A 20,170-nucleotide genomic window follows, 5' to 3' on the forward strand; every position below is an offset into this window, starting at 1 on the left:
CACATCTCCAACCCTGACCTTTCTCCTTCTGACCCCATTTCTTAATATCTTTTTAAAACATTTGTTCCTTTCTTCCCTCCTTGATTGCTATCTTCAACTGTTTCACTCTCCAACATTCTTCTTCCCAGTGGCCTCTTCCCCACTGCTTTCAAACATGCTTATGTAGCTCCTATCCTAAAAAACCCCTCCCTTGACTCCATGGCTCCTGCCAGTTATAAGAGAAGCAACATGGCTTAGTGGAAAGAACACGGGCTTGGGAGTCAGAGGTCATGGGTTCTAATCCCAGCTCCACCACTTGTCTGTGTGACCTTGGGCAAGCCACTTAACTTCTCTGGGTCTCAGTTACCTCATCTGGAAAATGGATATTAAGACTGTGAGCCCGACGTGGGACAACCTGATTACCTTGTATCTACCCCAGTGCTTAGAACAGTGCGTGGCACATAGTAAGCACTTAACAAATACCATCATCATTATCGTTGCCCCATCTCCTTCCTACCATTTCTCCAGACTTCTTGAGAGATTGGTTTACAACCGCTGTCTCCACATCCTACCCTCCAATTCTCTCCTAGATCCCCTCCAATCTGGCTTCGCTCCACAAAAAGAGCCCTCTCTAAGATAACCAATGACATTCCACTCTCCAAATATGATGGCCTTTACTCCAGCCTAATCCTCCTAGACCTCTCAGCTGCCTTTGACATTGTAGATCACCCCCTTCTCCTGGAAACTTTATCCAACCCTGTATTCACTGACACTGTCTTCTCTTGGCTTTCCTCCTCTCTCTGATCACTCCTCAGTCTCTTTTGCAGGCTCCTCCTCTCCCTCCCACCCTCTGACAGTAGGGTTCCCTCAATGTTCAGTTCAAAGTCCCCTTCTAGTCTCCCTTTACACCCATTCCCTTGGAGAACTCATTCACTCCCATGGCTTCAATTACCATCTCTATGCAGATGATTCCCAAATCTACATTTCCAGCACTGACCTCTCTCCTTCCCTTCTATCTCACATTTCCTCCTGCCTTCAAGGCATACCTACTTGGATATCGTGCAGACACCTCAAGTTAAACATGTCTAAAGCAACTCTTTATCTTCCCATCCAAATGATGTTCTCCCCGTCTTCTTTCCCATCACTGTAGACACCACCAGTATCCTCCTTGTCTCACAAGACCATATCTTTGGCATTGTCCTCAACTCATCTCTCTCACTCCACCCACATATTCAATCTCCTACCAAATCCTGGGGGATCTACCTTCATAACATTGCTATAACCCTCCCTTTACTCTCAATCCAAACTGCTACCATGCTGATCAAGCACTTATCCTATCCCTCCTTGACTACTGCATCTGCCTCCTCACTGACTTCCTGGCTTTCTGTCTCTCCCCACTCCGATCCATTCTTCACTCTGTTGCATGGATCCTCGATCAACAAAGACATTCAGTCTATGTCTCCCCACTCCTCAAGAGCCTCCAATGGCTGCCCATCCACCTCTGTATCAAACAGAAACTCCTGACCATCGGCTTTAAAGCACTCAATCAGCTTGTCCCATTTAGCTCACCTCACTAATCTCCTACTACATCCCAAGCCACACACTCTGCTCCTCTGGCACTAGTTTACTCACTGTGCCCTGAGCTTGTCTATCTAGCTGCTAACCCCTTTCCCACATCATCCCCTTAACTGGAACTACCTCCCCCTCCATAAGCAGTGTAGCTTAGTGAAAAGAGCACGGGCTTAGGAGTCAGAGGACATGGGTTCTAATCCCATCTCCGCCACTTGTCTGCTGTGTGACCTTGGGCAAGTAACTTCACTTCTCTGTGCCTCAGTTACCTCATCTGTAAAATGGGGATTAAAAGTATGAGCCCCACATGGGACAACCTGATTACCCTATATCTACCCCAGCTCTTAGAACAGTGTTTGACACATAGTAAGTGCCTAACAAATGCCATTATTATTATTAGTATTAGTATTATACATCAGACCACCACTCTCTCCACCTTTAAAACGCAATAAAGGTCACATCTTCTCCATGAGGATTAAGCCCTCTTTTTCCCCAGCTCACTCTCCCTTCTGCGTCATCTATGCACTTGGATTTGTGACCTTTGGGCATTTCATATTGGCCCCACCCCCAACTCCACAGCATTTAAATTACTTATTTATTCATATTAATGTCTGTTTCCCCCTCTACACTGTAAGCTCATTATGGTCAGGGAACGTGTCTGCTAATTGTGTCTCCCAAGTACTTAGAACAGTGATCTGCACATAGTAAGTACTTAATAAATACCACTGATTTATTAATTCTAGGCAGTTTTGCATTTCCTCCTGCCTTCAGGACATCTCTACTTGGATGGCCTGCTGATACCTCAAACCTAACGTCTCCAAAACAGAACTACTCATCTTTCCACCCAAACCCTGCCCTCACCTATGACTTTCTCATCAATGTAGATAACACACACTATCTTCCCTGTCTCACAAGCCCATAACCTTGGCATTATGCTTGACTTTTCTTTCTCATTCAATCCATATAGTCAATCTGTCACCAAATCCTGTTTGTGCCACCTTCACAGTATTGCTACAATCTGCCCTTTCCTCTCCATCCAAGTTGTTACTGCACTGATCCAGGCACTTATCATATCCCACCTTGACTACTGTGTTAGCCTCCTTGCTGACCTCCCTGCCTCCTTTCTCTCCTAACTCCAGTCCTTACATCTCTCTGCTGCCTGAATCATTTTTCCATAAAAATGTTCACCCACTCCTCAAGAACCTCCAGTGGCTGCCTATCCACCTAGACATCAAACAGAAACTCCTTACCATTGGCTTTAAAACACTCAATCGCCTTGCCCCCTCCAATCTTACCTCACTGATTTCCTACTACATCCCAGCCCACACACTTTGCTCCTCTAATGCCAACCTACTCACTGTATCTCATTCTTGTCTAGCTTCCTACCCACCCTTTACCCACATCCTCCCTCTGGCCTGGAATTCTCTCTCCCTTCATACCCAACAGACCGCCACTCTTCCCACCTTCAAAGCCTTATTAAAATCATATACCCTCCAAGAGGCCTTCCCCAATTAAGCCCATATTTCTCCTACTCCTTCTCCCTTCCGTGTCACCTAGGTACTTGGATCTGCACCCTTTAAGAACATCGTTTTCACTCCACCCTCAGCCCCACAGCACTTATGTACCTATTTGTAATTGATTTTAATTTCCATCTCCCCTGCTAAACTGTAGGTTCCTGGTGGCCATGAATCATGCTTGCTGACTCTGTTGTATTGTACTCTCTCAAGCACTTAGTACATTCACTGCACACAGTAAGCACTCAATAAATACCACTGATTGATTGACTGACTGCCCAACATCCTGTGCTAATGGATTTAAAGTGTTTGCCACTCATAATGTGAATTAAAGTTTCCTGCCAGTTTTCTTAGATAATAATAATAATGATGGTATTTGTTAAGCACTTACTATGTGCCAAGCACTGTTCTAAGTGCTGGGGAGATACAAGGTAATCAGGTTGTCCCACGTGGGGCTCACAGACTTAATCCCCATTTTACAGATGAGGGAACTGAGGCACAGAGAAGTTAAGTGACTTGCCCAAAGTCACACAACTGACAAGTGACAGAGCCTGGTTTAGAACCCATGACCTCTGACTTCCAAGCCCGTGCTCTTTCCACTGAGCCACGCTGCATCTCTATTAGATGTATCCACTTCCTGAATCAGGCTATGACAGATGCCCACTCAAAATAATAATTGTGGCATTTGCTAAGCACTTACTATGTGCCAAGCACTGGGCTATGCCCCTGGGATAAATGCACAATAATCAGATGGGACAAAGACCCTGTCCCTCACGGATCTCACAGTCTAAGAGAGAGGAAGAACAGCTATTTAATTCTCATTTTACAGATAAGGAAACCAAGGCACAGAGAAGTTAAGTGACTTGCCCAAGGTCAAACAGCAGGCAATGGGCATCACTGGGTTTAGAAGGCAAGTCTCCTGACTTCCAGGCCTCTGCTCCTTCCATTAGACCACACTGCTTCTCATCTTGGCACCATGAGATTTGTGGATTAATGCTTCCACCTTCCCCCGCTGGCCCCTCGCTCCTATCCGTTGGAGAGTCTCTGTTCCTATTCAATCCCTCAGTCTATCCAAGTTTTTATTAAGTGCTTACTGTGTATAGACCACTGAACTAAGTACTTGGGAGAGGACAATACTACAGAGTTGGTAGACATGTACCCTTCCCAAAAGCTGATTGGGTGGGTGATTGAGAGTCGTTTCACTAACTTTGACCAAGAAAGACTCATTCTTTAAAAAACCCAAAGCTTCTCTAGAAATCTATGAGCAGCAATCAACCTCTCAATCAGGGTTAATTACTGAGCGGATTCTTAATCCAACAGGAAGACTACATGATCACTGCCTTCAGGGAGTTTACGGTCTAAAGGAAATTCTCAGCTAATCCTAAAGAAAATATTCTTTCTGGGACGAGTGGCTTCTGCTGATGAATCCCACCCCCTGGCATGGAGAGAGATTCTGAAATGAGACTCCCTCCTCCTCCTCTTCCCTTCCCTACAACAGAGTTGCCTGTTTCAGAACATAAGAGTTTTACCCCAAGTACATTATAAATTTTCATTATCTTGTTTACCAGACTTTTGTAATTGCTTTCCTTGCCTTCCAGGACAAATGCTATTTCAAGAGCCCTGGATTTAAAAATCCATTAGGACACAGAGCCTGGTCTTAACTTGCCTGTGCTGTTTCAAATAAAAATGATAATAATAATAATAGTGGCATTTTTGTTAAGCATTCACTATGTGCCAAGCACTGGAAGAAGCTTTAGGGTTGATACAAGATCAACAGATCAGACCTGAGGCAGGAACCAAGAAGGAGGGAGAATAGGTTTTGAATTCCCATTTTCCAGATAAGGAAATTGAGGCACAGAGAAGTAAAGTGATTTACCCAAGGTCAACCAGTAGATAAGTGGCAGAGCCAGGATTATTACCCAGGTCCTCTGACTCCCAGACCTGTGCTCTTTCTATTGGGCCATGCTGCTTCCCGCTCCTCATCTGTGTGTCTGCGGTTTCCTAAGGTTCGTGAACCTTTTGCTCTACTAGGGTGTAGCATCCTACCTGACTGGCACTGAAGAACAGAATGACGTCACAGCTCTTGTGCTGCCAGGGGGATGTGACAGCCTTCTAAGAGAAGCAGCGTGGCTTAGTGGAAAGAGCACGGGCTTGAGAGTCAGAGGATGTGGGTTCTAATCCTAGCTCTGCCACTTGTCTGTTGTGTGACCTTGGGCAAGCCACTTAACTTCTCTGTCCCTCAGTAACCTCATCTGGAAAATGGGGATTAAGACTGGGAGCCCCACATGGGACAACCTGATTACCTTGTATCTACCCTAGTGCTTAGAACAGTGCTTGGCACAAAGCACTTAACAAATACTATAATCATTATTATTATTAGTGAGGTCAGGGGAGTCATGTAGGTGTATGTTCTAGAGAGGCACGCTGACAGTGCAACTGACATTTAGTGGATTGGTTTGGTGGATAGAAGGTGTTTGTTGGTGTTTGTAGAGTTAGAGTCAAACAAGGGTTGAGAAAGGAGAAGTGCTTGAGAAATAGGCCCCTCCGCCACAAGACAATGGTCAGCATGCAGAGCTGGCAGACAAAAGATCTCCTTTTCCCAGGTGGGGCCCACGTCCTCTCATGTGGCCAGATTAAAGAGTCCCCAAGGCCTTCCGTCCCAAGATGCTAATGTGTCAGTTGTTCAGAGCATCCATGGGGGTGCAGTCCAACCCCAACCACCAGGGACCTTCCCGAGAACCTGTTCTGACCAGGCTGTTGGCTCAGTCCAGATCCCAAAGCAACAAGGACCCCTTGGGCCTCACCAACCCTGCCGTTCTCAGGGCTGCAGCCTGGACATTGAAGGCCAGCAGGCTGGCATCTCTGCAACTCGGATTGAGGGAAAAGGTTCGATCCCTGGCCAGGCAGCTTGTCACTGGGGCTGACATGTGCCAAGCCTCGCCTCACAGGCTCGCTTTACTTGCTAGCTGGTTTTGCCATGGTTTGTTCTAGAGGGTTTCCCCCAGGAATTCATTTTGCTGAAACATTCATTCGTTCATTCAGTCGTATTTATTGAGTGCTTACTATGTGCAGAGCACCTTATTAAGTGCTTGGGAAAGTACAGTACAGCAATAAAGAGAGACAATCCCTGCCCCAAACGAGCTTACAGTCTAGCTCTGCCCGTCCCCAAACTCCCAGGTTCCGTGGGCCAAGAACCAGTAAGAACGATGAAATGACTTTTGGCAGGAAGGAACTGGAAGGAGTCCCATGCCAGATTGCCTTTGCCACTTCTTGCCTTGTAAAAATAAACTCACTTAACAGTAAATCAAATGGCAGCAGACCAGAGTGCCCCTTAGTGATTTTGGGCCCTGAAGATTACCACTGTGATGGTGATGATGACATCTCCCGGCCAGAGTGGACGTTGCTGTGGCCATAAAGAATTGGGCAGGTGGGAAGGCCAGTGGCTCACTCATGTCAGCTGAATCGATTCAGTCAGCTCCATGAGACTCCATGTAGTTCAGCAGTGTGCATGCTCTCACCCTCCCAAACCAAGCACCCCCTCAAGCTTAAGGGGGTTCCTTAGAGTCTGGTGCTCTGAAGTGCAAAAATGATTCCTCCATTCATCTTTCTGGGCCTCTCTCTGGGTCGAACCTGGCCCAGAGAAGTTAAGTGACTTGCCCAAGATCCTATAGCCAGCAGCATCCCCCAGCCAAGCCAGGGAGGGCATGTTTTCAGGGCTCGGTTCAGTCAGTGATCCAACCTGGATTTTTATCATTATTGAAGATTCTGATGGCTGAATTTAAATCATGTAACAACCAACTTGTCTGTGGCTTCTCACCCTATCTGGTGCATCACCCCAGGGACCACCTTCTCTTTGCCTCGAGCCCGACATCCTCCACTCCCCTCCCGTCTCGTTTGCACTCACAATATTGGTATGAGACAACTGGAGGCTTGGAAGGGAGCTCCACTGAGAAAGGGAGGGCAGTGGGGCAGGGAGGGCACAATGAAGAGTGGAGAGACTGCGGAAGATAGCTTGAGAATCAAGAGAGTTAGGGTCGGAATCCTTTCTGCCAAGGGCAAAGACAAGATGTGAGGTGGTCTTTTTTTTAAAGAGCAGTGGTCGAGGGGGAGGAGCTTGGTCAGACATAGCCTGTAAGAGGTGGATCCTGCCAGCAGAGAGCCACTCTGGAAGCATCATGTAGGAGGGCTCCCTTCCTGTCTATGGTGCCTTCTATTGGGATTGCTGCACTTTCCCGCTACTCCCTTAGTGTGGTCCCCTCCCACGTAGTCTGTGGGGGCTGGGAGTTGGAGCTGGATAGGGGCAAGGGGAGAGTGACTCTTTGTTTTCCCCAGTGTACAGAGTGAGGGTTCTGGTTCACCAACCGATAAAACTGCACGTTGGTACCTGGAGCTGTTGGCCATCCCCCAAGGTGAGGTGGCTGCTTTAACTTGGACATAACAGAGCTGTGGGCCATGCTACCTTTGAGTTTATCTGTGGGGCTTCTGCAATGGGTTGGTGCCCGCAGAGATAGGCCTGGGTTGAGGGAAGAGCACAGAACGGGGAGTTGGTGAGATCCGCAATATGGGCCCCACCACACTGCCGGCTCATGCATGACCCTGGACATGCTATCTTCTCTCACCAGGCTCCCCTCTTAATCTGTAAAATCGGTCCAATAATTCCCAGACAATCCTCTCTGCCTCAGTCCAGGACTAGATAGGGAGCTGTGGGTTGGTTTGGATTGGAATCAGGTCCCAAGGGGTTGCCCTCAGAGGGACTGCCTTCTGCAGCAGCTCCACTATGTCCCCAAGAATCAACCTTTCTCTCAACGCTTCTCTTTCCTAGACATTCCTACGGGCATTCTTTTTCCCTCCCTCCCTTCCTCACTCACTCTCCTCGGTCCCTCCCTGACTGTCTCTCTTACCCACTAGACTATAAGCTCATTGTGGGCAGGGATTGCATCTACCAACTCTGTTGCATTGTACTCTCCCAAGTGCTTAGTACAGTGCTCTGCACACAGTAAATACCATTGACTGATCTATTGCTCCCCCTGCTGTTCACTACAGTAGCACTCAAGGAAGTGCAGGAAGGTTGGGATTCTGAACTCAGTTGCAGATGGTGAATGGGATCATTAGTGAAGCTAAATTTCTGCAAGGGGAAATGCCACTTAGGTTCACTGCCTCTCAAACGTCTCAGAGCAGCAGTATTCTTGGGCCCAAATGTGAAGGTTTTGTTCCATTTGCCCAGTCTTCTGCAGCCTAATCAGGAAGGAAATCGCAGACCTGCTACTCAGCATGAGATTCCCAGCGTCCCTGGTCAGGACACCTGGGAGGGAGACTCTTTCAGTGGCTAATGGCAGGGACAATGGGTTATGCATGGGTTCTGGGCTTAAAATGATGGGGAGGTCCAGAATTGCAGCTCTGGAACCACCTAGCTCCTGGAACCAGAATTCCGCTGGGCTCTTTGGGTTGACATTTCGTGTGCCACAGAATAGTGAGGGAAAGCTTCCAGAGGATCCCTCATTCCCATCCGGTTCTGAGGACCAGACCATCTCTTGCTTGTTAGAACCCTCCTCCCTGCCTCTGCAGCCTCCCTTCCTAGGGTCCCAAGGATCATATTGCTGCCGGACCTCAACAGAAGGAAAACCGAAGTGTTTGTGCACCTCAGGCCCCACAAGCTCCACCCTCCACTACGTTCAGGGAATGGCACCCCGGGCCCAGGGGAAATGGAGTGGGGAGGCTCACTTGCCTCCTCTCCAGTATCCCTCCTTTACCAATGTTTGACCATGGTGACAGGGAGGGGAGGGAAACGCTGCCCCAGCTGCCCCAGAAGGGAGGGCAGAGCTGGGGGCAGAGTTCTTCCTGAGTCTACCCGCACAGTGTTCTAGATGCCTGGGGAAGAGGTAGAGGCCTGGGATGAGCAGCAGATGGGCTCCCTGGCCCCTTCTCATCCTCCCCTCCAGGGCCTCACTCAAGCCCCATGCTCATCTCCAATTCCAGGACACAAAGGTCAGTAGCAGGAGCTGGGATGGTTGACACCCAGAGGGGGTGAACCTCGGTGCCCCACAGCTTTTGGAAACTTCCCCGAGCAAACACAGTCTGCTCCAACCTCCCCCCAGAGAGGAGGTGGTGAGTCTGATTCCAGATGTAGTCTAAGGTTGCAGTGAAAATGAGGGTGATGATGATGATAATGATGATGATGATGACGACAATGGTGATAAAGTCTCAAGTCAAGAGTGACCAACGAGCCTCAGTCCAGGCACAGAACCTATTTTAGTGCTGGCAGTTTGCCCAGCACCACTTACATTTCTTCATCCCTACCGATCTTTGTTCCTGATGGTGCAGTGGGGCAATGAATGATTTGACAGGCACAGGGCTGGAGGGGTGGGGGGCGGGGGCAGGGCACATGTAGGTTGCAAAAGGACCACTTCTTTTATTTTTTATGGTATTTGTTAAGCACTTACTTTGTGTCAGTTACGGTGCTAAGCACTGGAATAGATACAAGTTAATTAGTTTGGACACAGTCTGTGTCCCACAAGGGGCTCACATTTCTAATACCCATTTTACAAATGAGGCCCAGAGAAGTGAAGTGACGTGACTTGCCCAAGGTCACACAGCAGACAAGTGAAGAAGTCAGGATTAGATCTCAGATCCCTCTGATTCCCAGGCCTGTGCTCTATCCATTAGACCACATACCTATCCCAAGTGGCCAGTAGCTGACACTCCTTAACTGCCTCATAAATGGCATCCTGGGAAGGCAATAGGAGAAGGCAATAAAGGAAGAGAGTAATTATCTGTGAAATGGCATGATTACAGGAATGAGCTGCATTCTAGGAATGAGTCTACTCTCAGAAGTAGACTCCTCCAGCACAGTGCCATTTCACTCTGTTCTCCGGGATCCCCAACCAGGACTGAGACAGGTAAGAGGGAGGTTTCGGCCGTAGCTATTGTGGACAATGGAGAGTGGGGAGCCATGAATTTCCCATCCATTTCAGTTTGCCTTGAGTAAGGAATTCTTGCCTGATCGACAGCAGATGCTGATGGGGTTTTAAAGATACTCGGTTCCTTCCCAGAATGAGCCAGGGACAAGTCTGCTCCAAGGCCGCATGAACCAAGACGTCCAGGGAGACGGCACAAGAGTAACATGTCTGCTCGGGCCTGCTGATGGCCTGCTGATTCAGAGGGAACTGTAATTTCCTCAACTAAACCGTAAGCTCCTTGAGGGCAGGAATCATGTAGAGCAACTCTATTATATTGTACTCTCCCAACCACTGAGTATAGTGCACACTAAGTGTTGGTTAAATCCCTTTGATTGATGGAAGGGGAAGAAAGTACCCACTGTCCATGTTTTGAGGAGCCGAGGTGGAACTGGGCAACAGAAGCACCAGAATGAGGTGCCAGTAAGGGGCACTCAGGAGGGGCTTGACACTACTCTCTCACTCCTCACTTCTCCACATTATGCAGCAGATGAGGGCAAACCAGTTGAAAAAAATATCTGTAATACAAGTACAAGAATAATGGCCACTTTGGTTCAAACCTCTCTACGATTCCTCAACTAAATCAACATGGCCTCTTCCAAAATTTAATAAGAGAACATGTCTACCAGCTCTCTTGTATTGTACTCTCTCAAGTGCCTAGTACAGCATTCTGCACACAGTAAGGGCTTAAATACCCTTATTGATTGATTGATTGACAGATATTAGGCTACTTTGCCATTTCCAGAGGCCCGTGTCAGGCCCACTGCAATGGTAAGTTCCCAGTTGTTTTTCATTGAATATTTTCAGATCCTATGTCTCCAAACTGCTGCTGTCACATTCTGCTGTACCCGCTCAGGCTCTCTTCTCAGGTGTGTTCAAACAACAAAGAAACTAATACAAAAACCATCACCATATTGTTAGAAGTGAGAATCAGTGTCCTGCCTCTATCTATACAAACGTGATAAGCCTTGATGCTTTGATCTTCAGAAAGCCCTGACTTCGCCCAGAAAAACTGTCAGGCGGTATCTCTAGAAATGAGTCAGATGATGTGCATTATACTCTGTGCTTTAGTGTCCTCATTTTTCAAAGAGACTGTGAGAAAAACAGTATTTCTGTGCTGCCCACGGTACCTGCGTCCATGTTTTCCTCTTTTGGCTTACCCCAGCTGATTGATAAAGAAACAGCTGTTTTTGAAAGGTGTGTTTCACAAATCATCTAAGCACCAGAAGCAGATTACCTGTTCAGATTGAGCACTGAGAGTCCATCATTTTGCCAGTGTCATGGTAAAGAAGTAGGAGAAAATAAAGGAATCTATTCTAGGTCCCAGAATTGTCGCAAAATGGAAGGGCTCAGTTATGTGGCCCTCTATGCAGGGAGTTGGGTGATCCTCAGGGCAGGCTCGTGCAGGGTATGGGAATCGTAAGGGCAGGGTTGTGGGTGACCCTATCTCATCGGAACAGAGAGGGTACTGATCTGGGAGGAGAGAGAAATGTGCTCTTGACCCCTGCCTGAGGCCCAGGTATCCCCAACATTGGAATCCGGACACTCAGGGTGTGAAGGCCTCAGAAAGGAAGCTGGGGGCAGTGATAGGCAGTGCCTATCCTGCCGTCGACCCCTGGGCCACGTCCTCCCGCGGTCCTGGAATGCCCTCCCTCCTCACCTCTGCCAAACTAATTCTCTTCCCCTCTTCAAAACCCTACTTAAAGCTCACCTCCTCCAAGAGGCCTTCCCAGACTGAGCTCCCCTTTTCCCTCTGCTCCCTCTACCCCCCTTCACCTCTCCACAGCTAAACCCTCTTTTCCCCCCTTTCCCTCTGCTCCTCCCCATCTCCCTTCCCATCCCCTCAGCACTGTACTCGTCCACTCAACTGTGTATATTTTCATTACCCTATTTATTTTGTTAATGAGATGTACATCACCTTGATTCTATTTATTTGCTATTGTTTTAATGAAATGTTCATCCCCTTGATTCTGTTTATTGCTATTGTTCTTGTATGTCCATCTCCCCCGATTAGACTGTAAGCCTGTCACAGGGCAGGGACTGTCTCTATTACCGATTTGTATATTCCAAGCACTTAGTACAGTGCTCTGCACATAGTAAGTGCTCAATAAATACTATTGAATGAATGAATGAATGAATGAATGAATGAATGAATGAGGAAAGGAAGCAATCCTGGGGACAAGACCATGGCTATGGAATAGTGGGCAGTGACTCCCATCCAGCCTTTAAAGGGATGAGGGTCAGTGTAGGCAAGAGGATGACCCTCACACCTCACTCCCACTCAGCCTGGCCCAGGGAGAAGTGGGCAGGTCACCATGTATCTGTTCCTGTAGCTAATGGCTGGATGGGCATGGGAAGAGGCTTCCTCACAAGTACACAGATGCAGATTGGATGCAACATTGGCTTGTGGAAAAGTGAAACAGACTTAAAAACATACTTTCAGAGCATGGCTGAGTTGACTAATCACAATGAGGAAATGACTCCTCTTTCCTCACCCCCTTTTTCCTCTACCCGTCTCCTGTCCTCCCTGTCTGCCACAGAACCTTCCCCTCCTCTTCCCCACTTCCCTCCCCTTATGCTCACCCCTTCAACGGTTGTGTGCTTGGGAAAGTAGCACAGAAGCACACAAGATGTTCCCTGCCCCCAATGAGCAATGAGCTTACACTCTAATGAGGGAGACTGACATAAATACTCCCCATGACACAACCGTGCTGGGTTCCTCAGAAACATGGGTGTATCATAAAACAGCTATATGGTGGGGTACTTTTTTTCTGCTAATTGCTGACTGTGGCATTGGTTTTTGATTCTAGTGAAGAATTTATCCCACATGGATTGACCAACAGTTCTTTTTTTGGCTGCATAAAGTACCCAGTAACAGACCAACTCCTTCTGGGCACCTCTGCCCCGCTATGAACTCCTCTCTCCATCAGTGTCTTTTTTGATCATTTTTATAAATTCATCTGCTCTCTTTAAAATCAGTACAAGACTTCTTAATCGCCAAATCTGAGCGGGTGGGACACTTACAACGTCTTCATCTGATGGCTCATTTTGTGATGATGCATTTTACTGTCACAGTGTGGAACAGTGATGGCTGAATCCCTGAGTTGTATGTTTCATGGGGTGGCTGTATCCCGGTGCTTTCCTGAAATCAGAAAATATGATGTATATTTACACAAATGCCGTGGAAGGGTATAATAAAATAAACACACTAGAAAAGGGCTAGAGGTTGTTTGGGGGTTTATATGAATCAGGATGTTGGGAGCTAATTGGGGAGGTTTTGTTGGAGTAGCTGAGATTTTAAGAGGGTTTCGAAGATGGGGAGAGATGTGGTCTGTTGGATTTGGGGATGAGAAGGAAGTTAAGGCCAGGGGAGCAACCTGAGTGAGGGGACAGAGGCACCTACTTCAGTACCCTGAACACAGTAAGTGCTCAGACATGTTCAATCTTTCCCTCACCCCTCACAGACCTTTTGGTTCAGGTCCACCTGAGGGCAGAGGATGTGTTGGCCACCCAGGTGGGCAGCTGCACTGGCAGCAACAACAGGAGGCCATTGATGCCAACACAGTCCCAGCCAGCAAGGTCGCCTATCACCTCCTTCTCACTTACTACTCACCGTTTTTTATTGATTAGTGAATAAATGCTTGCTGCAAGTCTAGTAAGCACCTATTTAGCCTCCACTGTTCCCACAGCCCTACCTGGGCCCTTTGGATCAATCAATTCGTATTTATTGAGAACTTATTCTGTGCAGAGTCCTGTACTAAGCACTTGGGAGAGGATAATGGAGTTGGTAAATGTGATCTCTGCCCTGAAGGAACTTACAATCTAGCAGAGGAAACAGACACTAAAATAATTTGCAGGTAGGGAGGCAACTGAGTAGAGAGATATGTATGCAAGTGATGTGGGGAATGTTTATAGTCAACTGGTGTGTGTCAAGTACAAACAGAAAATGAGCACGCTGTCATCACAGACAAGCCTAAATCAACATGGCCACATGTGACAGTCAGGGCCCCCCCAAGGGAGTGGGAAGTGGGGAACAGGCTGGTGCTAACGGCCGGGGAAGCTGAGAATCTGGCTGACAAGCTGAGGCTCTGATGTTGCCTTTCACTCTCCTGTTGCAGTGCAAGCTGGAGTTCCATGCCTGCTCTTCCGGAAAAGCCATCACAGCACGGTGTGAGGGACCCTGTCCGTGTCTCCCAAGCCAAGAACCCCCAAAGCCGAAGGCCGAGAGGAATGGTGAGTGGAGTTGCCTGGGGTGTCATGTTGGAACTAGGGGTGGTCTGACTGTAGCCTACTGGGCCCCCATCCCCAGCATACTGAGACCCCCACCGCTTGGGGTCCGCACCGCCTCCCCCCACAGGAAGAGTGGCTTCCAAAGGATCCATGCCTTCTGAGTGGGCTTCCCCAAGGGAGGCTTGTCCCAGCATGCCTGCTGGAAGCCGGCACGTCTGAATGCAGGAGTCCAGGACCACATCAACGTTTTCTTGAAGCCAGCTCCTCTAACCAAAGAAACATGGTGGGTTCTTTTCAGGGCTGTGGGGGCAGTCGGCAGAGGTCATGGGAGAGGTCCCGGCTGGTGGCTCTGGTGGAGGCCAAGCTGGATGATACAATTCACTGTCCCATGTTCTCATTATGTGATTTTCTGAATTTCCCAAGGCCACCTTTCCAGCTGGGCCCGAGATGCTTCTCGGGGAGTCAGTGCTGTTCCCTTCTCAGAGGGCAAGGGTGAACACAGCCTGCTTAATGCTCAGCAAAGAGCCAGGGGCTGGGGAGGGTGGGGAGGAGGGGCAGCAGGCCAGGAGTGTGATTGAGCATGTTCATTGGCTGTTAGTCTGGGGGAGCCCAGCAGAGCAGTTGTTTGTTGTACGTTGGCACTGGGGAATCAGGGAAGTACCCTGGGGCATACACCCTCTTTCCAAAAGTCTTCCACATCTCCTATCAGGGAACCCCTTATTTGTTAGTTCTACATCCAAGAAGCAGCACTTGTGCAGGTCTCCCATCGCAGTGATGGGAACAGTGATGTACATACACTAGTAAAGTGACGACTGAGTGGGTCTCTCAAAGCTTCCTGCCATCACCATTTATTTTAGGAGCAGAAGATGCAAAGGTTTGGGGCAAGGTGTGACTTTCTGGAATCTTTCAGCTGCATGTGGGACCTGTGAAAGATCACCTCCATTCCTCTGCCTTCTGATAGAAGTCATTAAATCATTCCAAAGAAGGGGTATCTCTCCCCTGTGATTCATTCTAAAATCTACCCTCCTTGTTGTTGTATTATTTCTCCCTTTAATGGCAAATCTCACTTGTTTTGCTGGAGGGAAAGCTTCACTCCCAGGCCTGACCTCATGGAAGATGCAGAGCAGGCTTCTTGGAGAGTTTGAAGGGCCACTGAGTCAGAGATGGGGTGGGTGGGGGAACAGGACTAGCTAGATCCTTCTTTTTCTTCTCTGATAGCCAAACAACTGAACTGACCTCTGGTCTGTGACCAGTTAGCTACCTGCAAGGCTGATTTCAAAGACATTTGGAAATGTGGTCCCTAATTGGTTCCCCAGTTGTCCTAGGGTGGGTGTCAGCAACGTCAATGACTACTCTCTGGGCGGCCAGCTCCATGCTGTGGGGACCAGCTGGGGAATGGGAATTCTGATCTGTGTCCTGGATCAGATGATGGGCCTCTACTTGGGTTCTGGACCTCTGGTCGGTTTCATCCCTGGGGCTCCCCCCAGGTCAGCTTTGTTGAAGGAAGTAGTCTTTTCAAGATTTCCATCAGGCTGGCGCTCGGGGCCTGGGGATGATTGATGCCAGGACCTTGCCTCTGGGGGAAAGGAATTCAGCTGGGAGCATAGAGGGTTCCACTCTTCATTTGGTTTAAACTATTGTTCTTTCCAGGCTAAGTGCTTGTTGGGCATCCAAAGTCAGCTGTGAGAAGGAAGTGTTTTAGAAGCAAGGGGCAAAGGCCACTGGTGTCAAACACTAAAAGTTGACCCTTGGTTCTTTCAGTGATAGGATTAGGCTGGTGTCCCAGGGCAGGGTAATCTGAAATGTAAATCAGACAGACCCCACAGTGCACCAGGCTCATAACCCCTAAAATAGCACAGTATGAATGGCTGTTTGGTGCACCTAGGGAGCAGCTCCACTGGGGAACTGAGACCTTCGACCCCAGGGGTTGACCCCAAGGGGAGAAGCCATCAGCTTGGCCCCCACATCTCTTTGGGCAGAGTGGACAGCTGCTGCTAGCTGCTCTACCCTGCCTATTAGAGCTAGAAAGGGAGGGTCTGGTCTCCCTGTTGCCTTTCAGACTGGGCTGGGAGATCAGAATTTATTTTCCTAATAGGTAATATAATTTTTCTCCTCCTCAGTGACATTTAAAATTTATTTATACAATTTCATTTTAATTCAAACACCAGAAGCATAGGAATCATGCTTATCTAGTTCGATAAATCTCTTTTCTTGCTGGGAAGTGGGTATATGCCCTGTCTGGTTTCTCAGTTAGCTACTCAGATTGTTTCCATACTGGTGTGCTCCTCACAAGGCTAATGAGTCAGTCAAGCCGCTCCATCTCCTGACTCAGGGGCGTGTTGCATTGATATGGCCAACTCTGGCCTGCGTTCAAGAAGGCAAGCGGTTTCTGCACGGCGCTCTCTGAGTAACCTCAGGAACGTCTTGGCTATTGCTGAAATAATGAGGCAGAATGGCTCATCAAAATTCTCATTATTGTTCCTCCTTGATGCAATCTGATGTATGGCATCAAGCCTTTCCTCTCGTCCCCTTTGACTCTCCATGACCAAACTTCCACTTCACTCTCCAGTGGGCCCAGGGCACATGGATGTCTCTTAAACTCACCCAGTATGACTTCACAATTGATCAAAACCCAAGTAGGATTACCTCTTCCTCCTTATTCTCTTTCTCTTCCTCCTCCTCCCTATTCTCCTCCTCCTTCCCCTCCTTCCCTCTATCTTCCTCTTCTTCCTTCCCCTCCTCCTTCTCTTATTCCTCTCCTTCTTCCCCCACTCCTCCTCTCTCTCCTTCCTCTCCCTCTTCCCCCACTCCTCCTCTCTCTCCTCCCCCTCCTCCTCCCTATTCTCCTTCTCTTCTTTACCTCCTTATCTCTCTCCTCCTCTTCCTCCTTCCCCTCCTTCTCCCTATTCTCTTCTTCTACTTCCTCTTCCTTCTTGGCCTTCTCCTCCTACTCCTCTTCCTTCCAAACTTCCTCCTTTCTTCTACTTCTTCCTCCTCCTCTTTCTTCCATTCTTCTTCCTCTTCTTCTACCTCCTTCTCCTCATCACCCTCCTCCTCCTGCACACCCACCTCTTCCTCTGTGATTGATAGTTTGGTTTTCAACATGTTACATCTGAGATGCCAATGGGACATTCAACCCCTTAAGTATTCATTCATTCAGTCATATTTATTGAGCGCTAACTATGTGCAAATCACTGTACTAAGCACTTGAGTAGAATATAAATTTGTTAATGAGATGTACATCACCTTGATTCTATTTATTGCTGCTGTTTTAATGAGATGTTCATCCCCTTGATTCCATTTATTGCTATTTTTTTTGTCTGTCTGTCTCCCCCAATTAGACTGTAAGCCCGTCAATGGGCAGGGACTGTCTTCTATCTGTTGCCGATTTGTACATTCCAAGCGCTTAGTACAGTGCTCTGAACATAGTAAGCACTCAATAAATACTATTGAATGAATGAATTAATGAATGAATAAAAATATATACATAAGTTCTATATGGGTGTATCGGTGGCATGGAAGTGCCTGACTAGCAGTTGGGGAAATAAGGTGGGGAGATTGGTAATTAATCAGAAAAGGCCCCCTGGAGGAGATGTGATTGCAGAAGGGATGAAATCCCCAAAGCTCAGAGTGAGAGAAAGGAAGGAGAGTAGGAAGACAAGAATTAAAGTGGGGGAACCAGGTGAATAGCTCATGATGACAACCAGTAGCTGCTGAGAAGGGTAAAGACAGATGATATGAGATTCAGAGGAAAAGGAGGAGGAGGAGGAGAGTCACCATGAGCAAAAGTCACCATGATCGAGTAAAACTGTCCTTCCCACAGTCACAGCTAATGGGAAAGCACTTTGGAAAAGCTTCCCCCAGGAGGTAAAAAGACTCTTAGAACCACAACATAAAGTTTCTACAGTGCTACAGGATTAACCAGTCAACCCACATTCACCCCACATATTCAATCTATCACCAAATCCTGTCGGACTCACCTTCACAACATTGCTAAAATCCGCCCTTTCTTCTCCCTCCAAACTGCTACCACGTTAATGCAGTCACTCATCCTATCCCGCCTAGATTATTGCATCAGCCACCTTGCTGACCTCCCAACCTCCTGTCTCTCCCCACTCCAGTCCATACTTCACTTCACTGCCCGGGTCATCTTTCTACAAAAAGATTCAGGACATGTCACCTTCCTCCTCAAAAATCTCCAGTGGTTGCCCATCCACCTCTGTATCAAACAAAAACTCCTCAGCATTGGCTTTAAAGCACTCCATTGCCCTTCCCCCTCCTACCTCAACTCGCTTCTCTCCTTCAATAACCCAGCCCACATACTTCACTCCTCTAGTGCTAACCTTCTCACTGTGCCTTGATCTCGCCTGTCTCGCTGCCGCCGATGGCCCAATGGCTCCTGGCCCATGTCCTGCCTCTGGCCTGGAATGTCCATCCTTCTCCAATCTGACACACAATTACACTTCCCCTGCCTCAAAGCCCTATCTCCTCCAAGAGGCCCCACCTTTCCACATCTCCCCCTCCCTTCTGCGTCACCCTGATTCGGTCCCTTTGCTCTTCTCCACCCCTCCTAGTCCCACAGCACTTATGTATATATCTGTAATTTTATCTATTTGTATTGATGTCTGTGACTGTGAGTTCACTGCAGACAGGGAATGTCACTGTTTATTGTTGTTTTGCACTTTCCCAAGTGCTTAGGACAGTGCTCTGCAAACAGTAAGCGCTTAATAAATATGACTAGTGAATAAATGAACCAGTCCATCCAGTGTATTTACTATGTGGGCGGGTGAGTACACAGCGGTTTACAAAGCCATTGGAAGAGTACAGCGGAAGCAGGACACTCATCTTTTGCCTTCAAGGAGCTTGCAATCTAATGGGGGAGAGAGGCAGATAAAAACCACGTACGTATTGAGGGATCAGGAGGATGAACAAGGATAAAACTGCTAGTCATGAGAGTATATTAGTTTAAGATAGCTGAAGAAATAATTGAATGCAGTAAAGACTATGCAAGTGTAAATAAGTGCTGATAGAATAAATCATACAAGTGCCAAGGGTGGCTGTTGGGTTGACAGACTTGATTGATTGATTGGAGGGGGTGAGGAGAGCTGTGATCTGGAAGGGGTGGAGGAATGAGAAATGGGGGAGGCTCCCTACCCTGGAGAGAGCAGTCAGAGGTGTGGGCTGGGGAATTTGAAACCGGGCAGCTGTTTGTACTAACCTTTATTCACCCATCCAATCATGTTCAAATATTCTTCTGCAGTGAATTATGTTCAGAAATTAAAAGTGTGAAGGCACATTTCATTTCCAGGAAACAGTAATTCTAAATGTCCTGACCTTTTTTTAAAATGCTTGAGAATGGAAGTGGTGGTCAGGTCAAAGCAGAAAAGCAATTCAGGTGGTGTGCTCGGTGGTAACGACTGTCAACAGAGCATACACACCCATAAGATTGGCTGTTCAGCCTAATATCCGAATTGCCAGCGGAGGGGTGGCGTAGCTGGAGAGAGCATCCTAAGGCAGGAAGGTGATTGTGTACCTGGTTACTTGCAGGTGGGGTCAGGTGTGTGTGTGTGTGTGTGTGTGTGTGTGTGTGTGTGTGTTCGTTGTGGGGTGGGTGGAGCGTGAAGGGAGTGGCCCAGAGTAGGAGTTTAACTGACCTGGATCCCTGGGAATGGGAATCAGGCTGCAGTGTTCCTTCCTGCCCTGTCCAGAGGGCAACTGAGAAATGCTGCCCTGCCCTTAGAGAGTGTCTTGTGGTGATATATCATGGGTCCAGTCTGCTCCCCACATCCACACAGACCAGAGCATGTTACTGCTTACAATCTTTGCTCCTCCCCAGTTCACCTTCTAGCTGTACCTTGTCATTCTCTCTTCTCCAATCCACTGCACATACCCATCCCCCTGACTGGAGCTCCCTCCTCCCTCAAA

General features: G+C 48.0%; 1 protein-coding gene across 1 annotated transcript in view; it reads left to right on the forward strand.

The window, feature by feature from the left end:
* The window catches only part of SPOCK1 (SPARC (osteonectin), cwcv and kazal like domains proteoglycan 1), a 448,756-nt gene that overhangs the window by 382,761 nt on the left and 45,825 nt on the right, over positions 1 to 20,170 (forward strand). Inside the window, exon 6 of the mRNA XM_029051596.1 lies at positions 14,134 to 14,248. Coding sequence (XP_028907429.1) covers positions 14,134 to 14,248 — 115 coding nt within the window. The remainder of the gene's footprint in view (positions 1 to 14,133; positions 14,249 to 20,170) is intronic.

Source organism: Ornithorhynchus anatinus, chromosome X1, assembly GCF_004115215.2.
Source record: "Ornithorhynchus anatinus isolate Pmale09 chromosome X1, mOrnAna1.pri.v4, whole genome shotgun sequence".
Classification (NCBI taxonomy): Eukaryota; Metazoa; Chordata; class Mammalia; order Monotremata; family Ornithorhynchidae; genus Ornithorhynchus; species Ornithorhynchus anatinus.